Raw genomic sequence first — 19,033 nt, forward strand, 5'->3', positions numbered from 1 at the left:
TTTTTTTTTTTTTTTTAAATCTGAAGACAGCAACACTGAATAATGTGATTGTAATGGTGCTGTCTTCTCAGTCCGTATGGAAAACATTCTCAGTGGTCAGTCAACGGACACGGCGGCGATTTGTGCAGGATATCCCTCCACCTTCCATCCAACACAATTCCATTCAATTAAAAAAACAACAACAAAAAAAACAACAACCAACAATCTCATGTGGATTAAAAAAAACAACAAGCATCTGAGGTCCTTGTAGAGGTCAACTAGATCTTCTTCTTAATGGCACAGTTTGTTCTCTCAACATTTTGGGCAGGGATGAAGGAAGGATTGTTTATAAAAAGTGAGCTCCAGTCATCGCTGAGCTGCTTAGTTCACAGTGTGTGTGCGTGTGTGTGTGTGTCTTTGAAGGTGAAGCTAACACCAGTCAGCTATGTAATCAAAGTCAGAAAACAGGTTCTGCTCCTCGGAGCTCAGGACTCGGGGTTCTCTGGGGGGGGTTAAAATCGGAGCCTCTGAGGTAAATTCATCGTCGAAGTTGCTGACGTCGTTGGCGCCCTGGATGGTCGGCACGAACGGCGGCTTCACCTTCTTGGCCAGCAAGCCGTCCCAGTCCAAGTTCTATGAACGCACACACACGCTGCAGTGAGTATTCTGGTTGCGCATCATTTTAATAAAGAACGTCTGGGTTTTTCTTCCCCTCTTACCCTGAAGAATAGATGTTTCTTAACTTCCTCTGCATCTCTTTCTCCTGCTCCCAGACGGCGCTCTGGGCTCCTCCTCAAAAGCTGCAAACAAAGAAAACACGAACCAGTGAAACACCTCAAAAATATATATCAGCTTAACTTAATGTATATGATGGATTTTATTTGGATCTTTAAATTATTTAAAGGATTTTTATTAGAGCTAGTTATAAATAAAACATTGTATCAGGGGGGAAACGATTTGGTTCAAACATGATACTGTACTCAATTCTCTCAGTAGCCACTAGAGGGCATCTGGATTTATGATTTTTCAGTGCCTTACAAAAACATTGATGCTTCCTGAACCTTTTGACATTTTATGAGGTTCCAACTGCTGACCTCAGTGCGTTATACTGGGACACAGATTAATGCGACACAGTGTGACTCATTAGTGTGGACTCATCCTGACACACACCCTCCTCATGATGGAGATGGCCTCGGTGGAGAGGAAGCGTGGGTAGCGGACTTCATCGTTCACGATGCTGTCGAACACCTCCTCCTCGTCATCGCCGGGAAACGGCGACTGGACACAAACCCGGATGGTTACAGGAAGCCCTGCCTTGCTCGCAGGCGGCGGTAATCTACCCAGAGACTGCGGCTCACCTCTCCCACCAGCATCTCAAAGATCAGCACGCCCAGCCCCCACCAGTCCACGGCGCGGGTGTATGACGTCTCCGTCAAAACCTCCGGGGCCAGGAACTCCGGCGTGCCGCAGAAGGTGCTGGTGCGATCCCTGAAGCCCATTCCTGAGAGCAGGACACACTGATCAGAACCAACGGCGCTTCACAGCGCGCTGTGCTGACAGGACCGGATCAAGCAGGAGCATTTTATCGAAGTAGTGGTCATGCAATCTGTCGTCTTACCTTCTTTGCAAAGGCCAAAGTCAGCGATCTTCACGTACCCCTCTGTGTCCAGGAGCAGGTTGTCCAGCTTCAGGTCTCTGAGGATCACACACACCTCTCGTTATATTGATCTTTTTTTTTTTTTTCATAAGATTCCAGAGATTAAGTTCAAGTTTGTTTTTAAAAACATTTTGGAGAACATGTACATGTAAATACATGAGGTGACTCATTTCCATCTCTATTCCTGGCAAAAGGATAAAAAACACTAAATAAAACTACAGAATAAAAAATACATAAATCACCTTAAGATTGATATGTTTTACTAAATGCTGACATTTTTGGCTTTCAAAAGCCTGTTTTTAAGATTTTCTTTTTGAAATGAGATGAGAAGTGAAAAGTCATATGTACTGTATATATACTGTATATGTGTGTGTAAGAACTAGCTTGACCCACTTCAGTTTTCCTATGTGGAATTGAACCATCAACCCTAGAAGCTGTTTTTGATTTTGTTCAGGGATTTGTGATAAAGTGTCATTTCACTATAAACCAGTGAAAAAATCCCTTGAATTTGTTTCCCAGAGATCAACGTTGACTGTGCAGCATTCAGAGGAACGTACCTGTACACTATCTTGTGGTCGTGTAAAAACTGTAATCCCAGAACGACACACGCTGCATAAAATCTGCAAGAAGACAGAATGGCAATAAGAACATGGCCGTCACTGAGGAGAGCAGAGAAACAGAGAAAATAGTTTGAGCATCAAATCAAATGGCAATCAGATAGGCCTGTCACGATAGCAAATTTTGCTGAGCGATTAATTGTCTCAAAAAATTATTGCGATAAACGATAATATTGTCTGAAGACCTTTTTACACTGATTTAATGGAAATGATGTAATAATGCATGTGATTTCCTGCCAAAGATAGATGCACTTTATTTTCAAAAGAATATTTAACACTGGAACTGATAAACAAAATAAACAAAACAACCAAAAACAAAATGGATTCTCAGTCTCCATTAACAAAAAATGTACTTGATAAAAACTAAACAACATAAAGCCAAAGTGTAAATAAATACTTCATTCAACCAAAAGAGTGCAGATTATGAAGTCTGTATATTATGTTGCCCTTCAGTAATAATTAGATTTAAATAGAGAAGATGGGCACATCGACTACATGATGCAATAGTTCACACTAACAACAATCTTAAAACGTTGGTCTTTCTCAGATTGTGTGGTGTGTTACAGTAGATCGTCGTTGCCGCTCCGATCTAAATCAGGGTTTTCCCCGACTGGGAGCTTTAACGCAGCCTGTTGAATGTGACAGGTAGCCAATCAGAAAGTGCGGATTCTCCTCCGTGCTTTCTGAGGGGAAATTACGTCGGGGAATCCCAAACAGCTGACACGGCGCAACCAGAGGTCCAGCGAACATTGGAGATGATACGTGGAAACAATATTAATGTTTATTCAACATGCAAAGAATATAGAAATGACAAGAGGAGGAGTTGGAGCAAAATTGCTGCCGCAGTTGATAAACCCGGTAACTTTTCAGCTGTTCTTCGTTAACGTGACATAAATAGGTTCTAATGATTTTCATTCAGTCTGGACTTTACGCTGACACTAGCCACATGCATTGCAGGTAGATTGTAGTAAAGCATTGATTAATGCCTGGTTTTAAAATTAGTTCACTGGACTTGTAGCCATTATTTTGTGCCCATTGTTGGACACCACATAGCAGGACCGAACCCGATCGAACCGTTATACCTAGGATTTCTGTCGGCTAATGTGTGATCTGTCAGGTTTTGAAAATGGGCCGACAATCGGCCGACAGCTCTAAGATCGTGTCGTGTGTGCTGGACTTTACACTAAGTAAATGAGGAAGGGAGGACTCAGTGGAGAGCACCGGAGTTGAGCCTTTTTTCATTCGGTGTCATCAACAGAAAGAGAAAAAGGGTGGAAGAGACGATAGTGGCAATAATTGAAATGACGTCGATAGTTTTAATTTATCGTACGATTAATCTATTTATCGTTTATCGCGACAGGCCTACAATCAGATATTAATATCTGTAACCTAGAGACGGGATACAGTGTCCAGCTGGACTACCTGCTCCTGGACACTGACGGGATTCAGATATTATCCCATTTCCGGGATAATACTGAAACAAATTCTAGATTTGTATGAATGACAATGTTCCCAATCCATAAGGGCAGATCTAGTTAGTCTATGCTGTTTTCTGAGCAACATTTTCCTTTAACATTCAATTTTTTAATTATATTTAGAATTTAGAATTTCACTGTCTGAACTTTTTAAAGAAGGTTTGCAGCAGTTTATTTTTTTATACGTTTGACCAAGGTAAGTACACCATATATATGTGTATCTTGGTCACATATATATGACCACCACATATACAGTATATGTGTACCTTGGTAGTTATTTTTGTCAGTTTCAGTCTCTGTATTATTTATTTTACATTGACTGTTCTACTCCTAATTGCACTGACTGAACAAATGAAAGTTACATGTCTGACCGCGCTTGTGAAGCTGTTGGAGCATTTAAGTGTTCGTACAGGTGCAGAGTTATCAGATTAATTTGTAACTCAGTGTAATTATGTGTGTGTGTTAAAAAACAACAACAACAAAAAAACATTTTCAGTCAAATCAGCTGTGTTTCTGCATCTCATCGCTAAACCTCAGATATCAGTATCTGTAGTGAAAAAACTGGATCGGTGCATCCCTACTCAAAACATCGCCAGCAGCGTTTAGAACGTGTGTGTGTGTGTGTGTGTGTGTGACCAACAGGAAGCTGCGGCGCCACTCACACGGCCCGGGGCTCAGAGAACACGTCGGCGTGGATGTGCATCATCAGGTCGCCGCCCGCTGCGTACTCCATCACAAAGCAAACGTGCTCCGACGTCTGGAAGCACGCAAACAGGTTGACCAGGAAGGGGTGGCGGACGCTGTTGACCGTCTCAAAAATCCTCTTCTCACACATCAGACTGAAAGACGGAGACAGCTGGACTTCAGCAACAGGCAGGACTTCAATTGAGTTAGCATCAGGACTAGCATGATGCTAACCTTGTGTGTTCATAAAGATGGCAAAACTACAAAGTGTGTCTGAGGCGCCTGCAGTTTGGCACTCATTTAAAGGGCCAGTTCAGCATTTTGAAGGAGTAGAGATTTCATTTTGACATCTCTAGTTATAAAATGTTACATATTAGAGTTCAACTGAATTATTTTACACTCATTTAACATCATTTAAGTGTGCCATTTTTATAGCACAATTTGAGATTGATTAAACAATTATTCTATTTGTAAAAACGCCAATATTTAGAGATGAGCCTTAAAGATGAGTCAAAATTATTTAATAATCATAATAATAATAAAAAAAACAATCAAAGTAGAGCCAGTATTGAAAAGAAGCAGGAGTGGACTGTCCAGATTTTGATAAACAGTCTAAGTTTGACAGTTGTTGGCTTAAAAATTTGGGAAGGGAGTTCATATACCAACATATGATGTGCATTGCTGTTTTTGATGATAGCACTTGACAAAATGTATTGTTTGTTCTAAAGCTGGTGTCTGTCTGATGTTCTCATGACTTTTTGTTTTTGTGTTTTTATGATGTAAAGCACTTTGAATGGCCTTGTTGCTGAAATGTGATATACAAATCAAATTGACTGATTCATTCACAAGTTGTGGCTTGAGATTAATGAAAAAAGATCCTTAACCTTAGAGAGTCTGGCATTATGTTTAGTGTGTGAGTCCAGTCGGAGGACAGTTATAACTGCTTACCTGTCCACCTCGTCTCGAGCCACAATGTCTCCTTTCTTCAAAGCTTTAATGGCAAACATCTCGCCTGTACTTTTATATTCTGATAACAGCACCTGAAGAGCAAAAATTAGTAGAAAATTGGTGAGTTTTCTTATTTCATACATGATCTCCATCTATTTTCATAAGCAAGTGACAAATATTTAAATCTATGGGAAAGGCATGAGCCAAATATGGCAATTTGGGAGAAAAATAATGTTTGAAAGGAGTCTGCCTGTGAGAAAACAACCAGAAGAACTTGCCTTTCCAAAGTGGCCACGTCCAAGAACCGCCACACATTTAAAATCTTGGAGACTGAAGTGGAACTGCTCTTCTTCCCTTGAAGAGAGATAAATGGATGCAATGTTGCCTAGAGATGCCAGGGGGCAGCATTTACACAAATAAAATCCAGTGGATATGTCACAGATGCAGAATCAAAAAGAGTAAAACAAAGACCAGTCTGTCCTACCTTATCTCTGAGTCCTTCTGGATGGAAGTGAGCTCCAGGTTGGGATGCTGGAACTCTGGCTCCAGAACCCCGTCAGCGTCTGGTTCCAGAACCGTGCTGATTCTCTTGTTCAGGAAGTTGAATTCACTCAGTGCGTCCTGCAGACACACACAGGTAATGATGTGTTGGATGGAGCATCATCACAGATACCGTGCTGTTCCTGTGACAAAATCCCACCTCCACTTCCTGCTTGTTGGGCATCTTGTTCTGTGCAGGTGGTTCTCTGACATCATCAGGTGCCGCGTAGTGTTTGGGTCCTGGTGTGGGTTCTTTGTCGAAATCCAGCTTGGTCACCAGTGGATCGCTGTGAGTGGGGCAGAGGAGGGGGAGTTTTATTTTACATCTTTTAAGAGACAACAGAAGAACCCTCAAATTATTCGGCTTCACCTTCCAGTCACAAATCTGACCCAACTTCCTTTATTTTGGGAGATCAGTGATCACCGATCTGAAAATCAGCCACTCTCCTCTTTCTTTCTGCTATGTGAGAGAGCTGACTATTAGCCCCGCCCACCAGGTCACCCCATTGCTGCCAACTTAGCAACTTTGTAGCTCTATGAAGAGATTTTTCAAAAGAAAAAAAAGAAAATTTGGTTATCAGCCAAAATTGGTTTTAAAGACTGGTGATCGGCCAAAATGCTCAGACACACAGGCAGAATTATACCAGAAGGGTGCTGGTAACTTAAAAAAAAAATACATACACTAAAGAAGATTTGACCAAGTTTTAAAATATAGATTGACATCTATGTGCATAAACTTGACTTCACTCCCCCAAGCAAAAGAAAAAACAGTCCAAAAGCATCATTTACAGCCCAGAATGATGTGCTGGTTCACCTGCTGGGTGTGGGGGAACCAGGAACGCTCCCATGGCCCATCTCAGGAGCTTGGGGGCTGAAAGAGTTGGTGCTGAGATTGGGTATGGCTCTTCTCACCAGCCGCCCCCAGGTGGCGATGTTGATGTTCATCTGGGGGGCCCGTGGGAAGGTCTTACCTGATGAGAATAAATGAGAGGGAAACAAAACGAGGGATATGACGGAAAGCATGGGCTGTGTGAATCAATGGCAAAAAGAGAACAACATTTCAGATCAGCTGATTTAAAAAAAAAATCATTTTAAGTAAGGCGGTTTCATTTCTCTAAATGAGGTCTTTGCAGCCTGTGGCTCTTATTAACTTTGGTCAAAAATACTAATATATTAGTGTTTTAAACTACAACAGTAATAAAAAATGCTGCTTGTTTTTATGTGATATAAGCAAAACATTTTCACAGAGTAACAACAGTATAGAGAATATTCTTTTTTTTTTTTTTAAAGTAAATGTCCTTTGGCTGCAAAGTATGTTTTTTAAAAGTAATTTTCTTTTAAAGATTTTATGTTACATTGAAAAATTATGTTCATTCCTTTAGTATAAAAAAGTTTGATACATTTTTTTATTCTAAGACCTAAAAACAAAAACAAAAATGTTTTTTTTAACCCTCCTGCGGTCTTAGTGCGGCATTCAGCAAATGTTACGGTTGGACAACGAGGAAGCGCAAGGCTTGTCCCGTCAGACCGTCAGTTCCCGAAACCACACACACAAAAAACATGTAAAAGCGTACCTATGGTCAGTGCAATCCCACTTGACCGTGCACAGACTGAAAAACAAGTAGGGTCTAATTGACCCCATCTCCTTGGGAGGGTCCATTTTAATAAGTTAAGCTAAATAAGATAATTAGCTTCATGTAGGTTTAGGATTTCATGTAAATTGAAGAAAAAAAAAACTTACACCACAGTCCACCTTAAAACACTGATGTAGTAGCAACACCTCACCTTGTTGTTTAGAGAAAATCTTTTTTTGTCTTTGCAGCTTTGGTCTTCTCTCAATAACAGGGTTGAAAAATGTTACCTTAAAAAAACAAGGGAAAAAGATAGTTAGAATAGCTAAAAAAAAACAACCTACTTATATTCACTGTGACACCAAAGCTGTGTTATTGCTACAGCAGATTATGAATATAGAAACACTGATCATCCTTCTATGGGCTTGAAGTACTTGGTGTGTGTGGATGGACCTACCTCAGCAAACAGCATCCCCTGTGGCTCCAGGTACAGACACATTCCATGACGCTGGTTGTCCAGGAAGTCCTCCAGCCTCAGGAACTTGACAGCGCAGAGGGAACGCCAGTCGCGCCAGTACACAGAGATCTCCAACTCTCGAGACTGCAGGACAGAACCGGGTCAGCAGCAGCAGCAAACATTTACTTGGAGCAGAGCGGCCCAGCTAGCAGCGCAGGTGGAGATCAAAGGCAGATGTGTGTTACCCGATCCAGCTCCAGTGTAAACTTCTGGTCCCAGGCCTGGTTGCTGACAGGCTTCCAGCTCGTCTGTCCGACCACCGTGTTGTCCAGCTTCAGGACGGCGCTGATCTCATCTGGAAAAAACACACTGAGCTGTCAGGTTGTTTCTAATAAGGCTACAGTTGTCATTTCTCTTGGGTTTATTATTAACTCATTATACAAACTGCTTAATATCATTTTCTTTGTAAATAATCAGACTTTTTTTTTAGAATAGTTATAAGGTGTTTTACTAGGGGTGCACCGATTATCGATCTTTAAAAAGCCTAACCTGCTGATTCAGATTTTAGCCGATATACTGTAGTTTCTTTTGTCTGAAAAGTCACTAAATATTGCAATAAAGTTGCTAAATTGGCAACCAAGGGGTGATTATTGTTAACCACACATTCATTTCTCAAAACACTCATTTACCCTGGAACATTTTGTGTGTGTGTGTTAGCACATTGAGCAGCACACACATGAGGTTGACTGACAGTGCTAAGACCCTTCTCCTAGATCTGATTGGTTGTTTCTGGCCAACTATTGCGGTCTGTACATTTCTGCAGACCTCAATAGTAGCAAAAGGATGAGGCGAAGAAGCTCCATCTTTCACAGATTATCTGTCTCATATTCTACTGTCACATTAGTGACAGTTTCAACAAATACGTAAAACACAACATTTTTAATAAAAGTTACATGCTGCAACTTTAAAACACTATAAAACAAATCTGGGATTGGTGATATCCCAGATGTCCCCAAACCTGCTGGACTCCCTCAGCGTTTGGGGACATAATGAACATAAACAAACCAGGTTTCAAACATTTATCAGAAGTGCACATAAAAAGCAACCTTGTAGATAAAAAGGGAACAGGAAGTTAAGGAACCTCTGAAAATGTGGGAGAATGACCTCAGAAAGCCCCCCTGGTTCTTCAGTTTCCATCCCAACAGAGTCAGAGGGAGGTGAGCTGTACTTACTGGAGACCTCCTCACTCTTTGTGAGGTTCCTGGAGCTCACGCCTCGGTTTCTGTTTGCTCGGCTAATGAAGGATGAGCGCGTCTCGCTGGGGCTCCAGCCAGGCAGCGGGCTGGGGGCCGCCTTGGAACGGCCGGGGACATTTTCCAGAAGGTCCTGGCAGCCCATGAGTCTGACATCTAACGTGCCTGAGGATGAAGGTAACGTACCAGTTAGTGTGTGGAAGGCTGCTCCAAACCCAGTCAGACCATCTTTTTACACTGCAGCAGCAGCGGAAATGCAAATATGACTCGTTTAATGAGTTAGACTAATCTGGTTTTGCACGTAGACTAGTATCACATTCAGGTTCGACCGATTCACAACAAGTAGCAATTATATTTTATTAGAGGAAGCCAACAAGCCGACTCTAACAACGACTGTTGACTAAAATAAAACACACCAGACCTAATAGGTCTAACTGAATCTCAGTTTTAGTTTTAAGCCCTGCTTATGGGAGCTTAATCCAGCCAAAGCCTGATACCTCAGCAGAATTAAATAAATCCCACATTTATGTGCATCAGCTTTAAAGAGAAGCCCACTCATCCTCAGACAGTTGATTACTGTAACAAACTGTATTAAATCTAATGTTGTTCTATCAGTCAGTAAACATCTGATAGATAGATAGCTGCGCCTGAGGAAAGCAGGATGACTAATCCAACTGTTAGTGCAAGCCTGAGATTATCTTCTACTGCAAGGAAACATGAAGCTGCATGTTATTTCTCACTATGAAGCATAATATTTATGGATTACTTTATGTAAAATAATAAAACCTGTTTGTTTTCTCACCTAATTCAAAAAGACTCATCCACGGTTATTTAGTGATACTGAGAGCTAAGCAGTAACTGTCGCTATGCATCATTGTTCCAACTTTGCCTTCCTTCACACTGCAGCTTTTCCCTTTCTTTTTTTTTTTGTTGTTGTTGGTTGTTCATAGTACTAATTAAAAGTGACTGAAATCAGAGTTCTGTTGTGAATGGTTCACAACTCCAAAGCGACCCACATTCACAGAAGAAGAAAGTAGACGACACACTGCAGCGCGATTGTTACAGAAGTAATAACGAACGCCACCATCTATGGATCATATTCATAATATTAAAGGAAAACAGGAAACAGACAGGATTGTGACAAGTTCATAAGATGGAGGAGGCAAATAAAGAAAAAACACACAATTAATAGAATATTAACTGCAGCTTCTACAGAGAAAAATGTTGCGTAATCAGAACCAGAAGACTTTTTATTATAGTTTCATGTATGTACTGATCCACTTTCACTTCCGATACCGATTCAGATATCTGAGGTTTAGTATCAGCGGATACAGAGCCGATACAGAAAAGCAGCTCAATTGACTTAAAACATTTATTTTTGTTTTAAACAGACATAATTAATGCACAGTGCTGCATTAAAAATTTTGTTGTTAACTCTCCACCAATACAGCACAGTTAAACGCAACAGTAGCTTGACAAGTTTGGTCAAACATATAGAAACAACCTTCAGGTTTTCAGTCAGTGCAATTAGGAGTAAGACAGTCAGTGTAAAATAAATGTTAAAGAAACTGAAACTGACAAAAAATTGTTGGATTGATCAAACATGTAAAAATAAACTGCAACAAATCTTCTTTCAATGGTTTAGAAAGTGCAATTAGGAATTCTAAATATAATGTGAAATAAATAAAACATGATGTTGCTCAAAGCACAAAGCGTAGAATACGACTGAATAGATCTGCACTTATGGATCAGGTGCATTGTTACTAATCATTGATACCTGATCTACATTTGTTTTCAATATCGGGACCGATACAGATATTAATATCGGATTGTTGCATCTCTAGTTTCATAATAATAATTTCTAGCCATTGTTTCCGTCTAGATCTACCACATCTGGCTTCTTCTGGTGCAGAATAATCAAGTATAAAGTCTCACCACTCGCCCACACTCAAAAATCTCTAAAACCTCTAAAATCTTGATTTACAACGTCTGAATTGTGCTTTTAGAGGCTTGCGTTTTCTTATATTTGCATTAAGCATGCTGTGAAGAAGATGCATGTGTATATATCTTTGGGCCAAACATGAGCTGGTTTTTGTGAGGTGTTTTGACTAGGCCGGTCCCAGTGCAGCCAGGCTGTGGATGAGTCTGTAGCTTGTTCAGACACACAGGTGGAGGGGTGTGTCTGCACAGGCAGAGAGGAAACACTAAAATACGGGCATGGCTTAACAAGATTAACAGGTTCACTAATGTAACATGGCACTGTGTTGATGTAAACAGTAATGTTGCATTTTATAAGCCATCTGGAACGCCATCAGCCAAGTCACGAGGGTAACCTCACACTATCATCCAAGATCTGCATGAACAAATCACTGTACAGTTGTGGGTTTCTGATGTGCAGCCGAGCTGCGTGTGAGTTACCTGTGAGTGCTGCGGGCTTGGTGAAGGTGCTGTACTGGTTCTGTGTGGAGATGATGCTGGACCTGGGGCTGAGGGTGGGGGAGGACAGCAGAGACAGCTCCTCTACGATGGCGCTGCTGCGAGGGTGGTTTTTTGGCAATTCGCTAAGGCGCTCCTCTAACGAGTAACGTAACAGGTCCAGCTTCTGGCTGGACTCGGTAAAGCGAGCCTGAGCCTGGAAGAGAGCAAAGACGTCTTAAAACCGTAAGATGCAGGTATGCAAGTCGAGAAGAGTTGCTTTATACTGAAACAGTCTTGCCTCTGAGTGAGCTTTCTTTTCTGTGACTTTTCCGGAGCCCAGCAGCTTCATGACGTTCTTGGCTCCCTCTGCCACTGCAGACTCTATCCTGGCATGGTGACACAGCTCCTCCACCCGCAGGTCCAGAGGACTGATGATGGACTTGTCAGCTGGTCAGAGAACAAACCAACTGTTAGTAACTTCAGGATGAAAACAACCTCTTATAGGCGTAACTCATATCCCACATGTAGAGTTTTTTTATACAGCACTTTTAATAGCATCATATTCCAATTTTCTATGTCTTATGGAAAAGTAAAAATAGAAAGCTTTACAGTTCTTACATAACATTTTATAAACATAATCAAGCTGCTTTTATTTAAAACAAAGAAAAAAGCAATAGATAGTCTTGAAATAATAAAACTTGCTGATTATTAAAGCTCGAATGACGCCTTTTTTCACATTTATTCAGAAATATTTTGATTCTGAAGCTTGGACTAAAGCAGACAAACAGAGCAGGTCTGTCACAAAAACAAGTTCAGCCTGATGATAAATTGTCCCAGAAGTTATTGCAATAAATTATAATTTTGTTGTTTTGAGACAATTTTCTAGTAATGTAATGGTAATGGCATAATAATGCACAAACATATTCTCAAAGAGCAATAATCTTTAAATTCTAATGAACATTTGACACTGAACCTGGAAAGCGCTTTAAATATCCAAAATATTAAAACAACAGAAACAACAAACAAAATTAATGATGAAGTCTCTGCAAACAAAATTGTCCTTAAAAAAGGGCTAGTTGAGACCAAAGTACCAGGCAGAAGACATAGAAAGAGAAAGAAAAGAACAATGATAGATCATACAAATGGAAATTATTGACTTTGTTTTGGTTTATCATGCAATTAATTGATTTATTACTTGTTATGACAGGCCTAAAATAGAAGGAAGAATTTGCAAGAGTTTTCAAATACAGTTGCAACAACTGGGGTGTTCTGACAAATCACAGATGTTTAAAAAGCCTGACTTGATGATTCTGATTTTTCTTGTTGCTTTCGTCGCTAAACATAGCAACACAGTTGCTAAGTTGACATCAGTACGTTGACTATTGTTAACCGAACACATGCAGATGTGACCTGCTGAGCGGGGCTAACAGTCAGCTCTCTCTCTCACCACAAACGAAAGAGGACAGTGGCTGATTTTCAGGCCTTTGCTGATGTAGATGAAATTAGAAGTAAGATTGATTTCTCATTAAGTATCAGCCGTTTGCCAATTTCCCAAAATTGAGAAAATTGGAGCTGTATTATCTGCGATGGACTGGCGACCTGTCCAGGGTGACCCCACCTCTTCCACAAAACGTCTTGCTGGACGTCACCAGCACCCCTCCTGACCCCACCAGGGACAAGGGTATAAGAAAATGGATGGATGGAGCTATATTTTACCTACTTTCAAGTAAACATTGGTGGTGTGCAGCAACCGGTGAGGGAGGAGAAGCGCACCATTCTACCTCCTTTGAGCTCTAAGAACTTTAAACCGTGCAAACTTCTTTGCAACAGAACATCATTACATCATTGTCTTTAAAAGCAGGTATGAAACAAAGCACGGTTGTTATGAAACAGCTCTATTCCATAAGTAAAAACTTGTGTCAAATCATCCAAGGATTGGCAAGGAGGTTAAATTATCTGTAGCTGGATCACCAACTGTAGTTGTGTAGCCCTGGTCAGTAAATGGGTGTGGCAGCTCACCCATCAGGTCATTGCTCTCAAAGCTCAGCTCTGTGGCCTGACTGGCCTTCAGGATCTGCATCCTGATGAACTCGATCTTTGTCTTGCTGTCTTGAAGCATCTGCTGAGCGGCGGCCAGTAACTTGCGGTCCTGTCAGTGAAAAACAAAAAGAAAAATCTACATTAGAAAGTGTTTGTCTTGAACAACAGAGTTAAATTCATATTTTGTGATTTGAGGAAAACCGTGGACATCACATTCCCCCCTCTGACCCCTCCAACCTCTATCCCTGTTATTCACTGACGTCATGAACCATCTGACCACCTGCAGAGGGAGACCAAATTTGGCGCCACAACCTCAGCTTGTGCCCTTAATTGGACCTGTGGTACAACTGACCACATGGAAAACTGTATTCGCTGCAAACAAAGCAAAATCCTATTGCGGAGCTCCTCCTATTTGCTGTTCCTCTCATGCATGCAAATACACACACACACACACACGCACACACACACACACACACACGCGCACACACGCACACACACACACACACACACACACACACACACACACACACACACACACACACACACACACACACACACACACAGCGTGAACAAAGCCCACTCCACCCCAAATTCCTGTGACGTTTAAGTGCTGTTGATGGCTGCGCGCGCAGGAAGGTCCTCCGTCCAGCAGGCATTTCCTCTCTGACATCAGGACTATTTCCAACGCAATGGCTGCCTCTGTCTGGCTGGAGGTGGAAGGGGGTAACAGGATTGGGGAGGTTCACTGAACAAAATGCAACCCCCCCCATATCCCCTTTCACACACACACACACAGACACCCCCCAGACAGACGCTGGGAGTCAGGTAACAATACTAAGACCTGGTTATGACCTGCAGGCTAACAAATGTTCCTCTTGTTTGAAAACGTTCATGTGGACGAGCTAACAGTTATATTCTGACTATTAATTGGTTAATCGGATAAAAAACTGGCACATTCTCCAGATTTTTAATTGAACCATTTGAGCCCATTGTGTACAATATAAAAAATCCATAAAAATGTAAAACTAACTCAATTCCTTTTGTTAAATAAGAAAATAAACATTTAGATCCCTAAAATGTAATCATTGTTTGTTTGTGTGAACATTTGTAGCAAGGGTTTTCTTTTTTCCTAAGAATTTGACAAAGAAGTTTTTTTTTATCTTGAGTGCAAAATGCATGTGATTTTTGTACAGTTTTGTTTTAATTACTGCTCTGATTAAATTAGCTGGCAATTATTTCAATAATTGATTAATCATGATTAATTTGATTCATTGCTTAAGCCCTAATGTGGACAAAAATAATGATTCATTTGCAGAACAGCTTTGTCAAAAATAAGATGCACACCAGTTTCCTTCTCTTTGTTTTTTTTTTTTTTACCTCTGAACAAAACAAAACAAACCAAAAAGCTTCCTCCATCTTCCTCAGTGAGATCAGAAATAGTGTGGACTTTCCTTAATAACTTTTACAATGAATAGTGTCGTCAGTGTCGTCACTAATGAAATACAAAGGTGAGCAGTTTCTGGATGAATCTCTGTACTACATCGAAGGAGCAATCAAAGCTATTCAATCAAAGGCAAATTAACACTTTAAGAATTAAGAGAAACTGAGTAAAATAAGAAACGATCCGTAATACAGGGGTGATGTTTTACAGTTAAACATCAGACAGTAGTGCTGATGAACATGAGAAGCTCTGAGTGTTCCAGCTGTTATTACCTGAAGCCTCATGCTACACACCTTCCTCCTAAATTACAGTCTGTCCTCCCTCCGTGCAGGGAAAGAGACAATCCAGCTTTGGAAACAAACAGCTGTGTATGTGAGTGTGTGTGTGGGTGTGTGTGTGTAGCACAGTATGTGTCAGCGCCTTCTCACATTCCCCCTGAAGAAGCTGCCATGTCACAGACTGGGTTTCAAGTCACGTTTAAGAGTTTCTGCTTTCAGTTCAAACTCTGAGCTCTTCCTTAAGTGGCTGAAACACACTGGAGAGACAGATCTATCTTTTAAAAGTTCAGGGGGCAACATGAGTTAAATTTACCAGCTTATGTTTCTGTCATTGATGGCCCCGCCTTCGCCAGGTGCCTCATCTGTTTGTTTTTGATTTCCTGTGACAACCAGAGGCTTATTCCAAAGCAGGCTTGGGGTAAATACAGGAAGGTTTTTCGAAGAAAGAGTGTCCCATGTCCCGTTAATGTTGATGAGAATTAAACAAGAAAGACAAACTGGACCAAGATAACTGTAAACAATCAACCCCCAAAATTGACAGACTATATCTTTTTTCTAAGGGCAAACAAGAGAACCTCTTTTTATGTTTCGGATCTATGATTTACAATTTTGTTTTACTACTTTCTTACATAAAATTATTTTTGTGTGTGTGTGTGTGTTCAATATATTTAAAATTTTTGTTTTCCTTCTTTTTTTTTTTTTCTTTCTTCACGTTTATGCCTGTAGTACCTCTAAATAGCTGATTTAACCCAGTGGGATAAAGGTTTGGACACCTTCGGCAAACTTTGTGTTTCATGTGCCCATGTTTTCCGAGCCTTTTTAAAAAATGGCAGCTAAAACAGCAGCTGGGGTAAGAACCCTTCTGACGAAGCTGAAATCTCTCAGCAGCAGATATTACTTCGTAAAGTGTAACCTTATTTCAACTGGCTAGAATGAGAACAATGGTGGCGTTTCAATCTCACTCACGCTGACATTCTGTCATGACTCAGCAAAAACCTGAAAGTCGAGTGAGTCCTGCTCCTCTCATGCTGTGCTCACCTTGGAGGAGCCGTTGGAGTACATTTGAATCATGTTCTCGGCTCCCTGTTTCACCTTCAGCTCGATGTCATTCTGCCGTTTTAAAGCTGCCAGGCGGCTGTTGCTTGTGCACGTTCTCGCTTCACTGCTTGGAGTATCGGGGGTTAAAGGGCACTCTAGAAAGAGACAAAAAAGGGTGAAACATACGGTCAGCCTTACAGAGACTTACTGGGATTTTGACAGTATAGCAACCATGAAGTTGTTCAAAATAATTGATGCTTCATGATCTACTTTTGTTTGCAGTTTAAAGGGCCAGTATTATGTATTTTCCAGGTACATATGCCATTTTATAGCACAATCAAGTAATTATTTTATTTTCAGTTGCTATAAAAATTAGGAACAATCTGATCAGGTTTTTTGCTGCCGATTCCGATCATCCAAAAGGCCAATCAATAATCTTTGCCAATCGCCTGGAATGGCTGCTAATTTTTCGCTTTAGGTATAAATGATGCTATGTTATCTGGCAAAATGGAAAAATTATCTGGCAATAAATTCATCTAATTTAGACATATTTTAATACATCTAAAATCTTTTTTTTTTTAAGTTACATGCTGAAGCTTTAAGGAGACGTTCTGTGTGAGAGTTCACTATCTGGAGAAGATTGAGCGGCGCCACATCTGGGAAATATTACTACCAGTAGCGCGTAGCGACCGTCTAAGAGCGAGAGCAGAACCAGCGTCTTACACCGCCAGCTCAAAGACTTTAATTATTTTTCGGGTTATTTGTTCAGCTTTCTGACCGTGATGCTCTTCCGGGTGAGCGTTGGTAGTTGTGCGCTGCTTTACCTGCTATCTGGCCGCTCCGGATGTCCTTTTATTCCTGCATTGAGCCTCGGTATAGTGCTTGTTTTTTAAATGCCATGATAGATGCATTGTGTTGATGCATTTTGACGTGCTTCACCCCCGAGGTGCACTACATGCTAACATCCCCATTCACTCTCAGAGCGTTATTCTTCCACACAACAGGATGTTTTGCTGCGCGGTTGCGCAGTGTGAAGAGATCAGCTGCACATGAAGGCTGCGACGTGAGATACAGGTGATGGGTTTTGGTGATCGGTAACAAGAGACAGTGATCTGCGATCACACACTTTTTGACGGATATCGACCCATTATGATCGGTGGCCGATCGATCGGCACAACTCTAATAAAAATGCTACATATATCGAATATGACTTAAAAGAAATTTGACTTGGTAAATTAATGCCTTAAATTGGACCTCTGTCTCTTTAAAAACTCTTGCTCTTTCTAAAATTCTGCCTTCAGGAATTCGAACAACGTTTTTACCAGCATTGAACTGAGAAGTAGCATGTATGAGGAGCTCAGCAGATGAGCAGTTCCACCAGGTGTTTGCTAATTGCTGCTGGCTAGTCTGAAGGAGCTGAGTGGGGGAAGAACTGCTCTGTGAGGAGGAAGCTGGGAAGCTTAGAAACTGCAGCTCTGAGTAGGAGCTAGGTCCTTGAAGGCAGAGCTAGCTAGGTCCAGCCAGGCATTTTGCATAACTCAATGGTTGTCTTGGAGATTAAAGGATTGCTCAACTATGCATGAAAGAATCAAGGCAACACTCCAGGTTTGTTTTTGATGAGGGAAAAATATTTATTTGCATGATGCAAAGCTAAAAAACAATGATTTTACATCATACTGGCCCTTTAATGCAGCTTGCTGAAATGCCTGCAGGCATCCGCCCTGCTAGGTGAGAACACCTGACAGCCCGGATGTCTGCAAATATGAACAAACAATAGTGATAAATCAATGGGTTCTTTAATATCTAATAAATATGCCTATCTCCACTGAAACCAGAAAAGATTTAAAAAAAAAAAACAGCTCCAAGATGCTGACAGAAACAAGAAAATGTATGACTCATGCTTTGGATGTTTCAGTAAACACTGTGTAATGTTTTCTGTTGAACACCTGTGGGATAAGAGCAGAATGGAAGCACGTGATTCATTCAACTAAAATACTACATGAGTCATGTAATAACCTTTAAAAGGCTGGGGAGGATTGGCACTGGGGCTTTCTGTTTAATGGGAGTAGAGGACACAGAGACTAGAAAGTAAGTTGAGGAAGTTAGAGGGGTGTAAAGCTAAATAAATATTCTAAATGTTTAGTGCATAGAAAGTAGAAATGAACTGAGAAATTAACTCAGGAATCAAATCTTTTTCTCATCAGTGAACACAACATACGTATGTGAGACTGACAACATGCTCACACCAACACTCTTTGGCATGGAATCAGTAAATATAGAGTATGAGTTAAAGAAAGTAGGGCTGAAAAACATATCACGATAAAAGTGTTTCATATCAGTTGATATTGATTATTATTGATAGGTTTTTATTTGTTTTAAATATCTGAAATACAGCCAAACTGGTGGCTGCATTGCTTTTCCTATTTTTAAGTAGTAATGAGAAGTGATGGCATAGTTAATTTGACAAAGTAACTTTAATCAGATTACTGATTAGTCCTTGAAAAAGTAACTCAGATTACTGAGTACTTGATTTGGAAAGTAACTAAGTTACATTAAAAGTAACTTTTTTAGTTACTTTCAGCAGCTGCTAACAACAACGCTGTGAAAATTACATTGATCTTTGCCAATACTAAATTG

The 19,033-nt window shown here is 40.7% G+C and overlaps 1 protein-coding gene across 1 annotated transcript in view; it reads right to left on the reverse strand.

Annotated features, from left to right (window-relative positions):
* Positions 1–19,033, reverse strand: part of pkn2 (protein kinase N2) — a 41,148-nt gene continuing 22,115 nt past the window's right edge. The window contains exons 4-23 of the mRNA XM_023336144.1: positions 16,397–16,551; positions 13,619–13,748; positions 11,898–12,046; positions 11,600–11,813; positions 9,161–9,346; positions 8,174–8,283; positions 7,929–8,072; positions 7,686–7,761; positions 6,715–6,871; positions 6,061–6,187; positions 5,845–5,981; positions 5,639–5,714; positions 5,361–5,452; positions 4,391–4,567; positions 2,194–2,256; positions 1,598–1,674; positions 1,338–1,480; positions 1,150–1,257; positions 699–779; positions 1–612 (exon numbers count right to left, since the gene is read on the reverse strand). Of these exons, the coding sequence (XP_023191912.1) occupies positions 409–612; positions 699–779; positions 1,150–1,257; positions 1,338–1,480; positions 1,598–1,674; positions 2,194–2,256; positions 4,391–4,567; positions 5,361–5,452; positions 5,639–5,714; positions 5,845–5,981; positions 6,061–6,187; positions 6,715–6,871; positions 7,686–7,761; positions 7,929–8,072; positions 8,174–8,283; positions 9,161–9,346; positions 11,600–11,813; positions 11,898–12,046; positions 13,619–13,748; positions 16,397–16,551 (2,606 nt within the window). The 3' untranslated portion in view covers positions 1–408. The remainder of the gene's footprint in view (positions 613–698; positions 780–1,149; positions 1,258–1,337; positions 1,481–1,597; positions 1,675–2,193; positions 2,257–4,390; positions 4,568–5,360; positions 5,453–5,638; positions 5,715–5,844; positions 5,982–6,060; positions 6,188–6,714; positions 6,872–7,685; positions 7,762–7,928; positions 8,073–8,173; positions 8,284–9,160; positions 9,347–11,599; positions 11,814–11,897; positions 12,047–13,618; positions 13,749–16,396; positions 16,552–19,033) is intronic.

This window comes from Xiphophorus maculatus, chromosome 6 (assembly GCF_002775205.1).
Source record: "Xiphophorus maculatus strain JP 163 A chromosome 6, X_maculatus-5.0-male, whole genome shotgun sequence".
Taxonomy (NCBI): domain Eukaryota; kingdom Metazoa; phylum Chordata; class Actinopteri; order Cyprinodontiformes; family Poeciliidae; genus Xiphophorus; species Xiphophorus maculatus.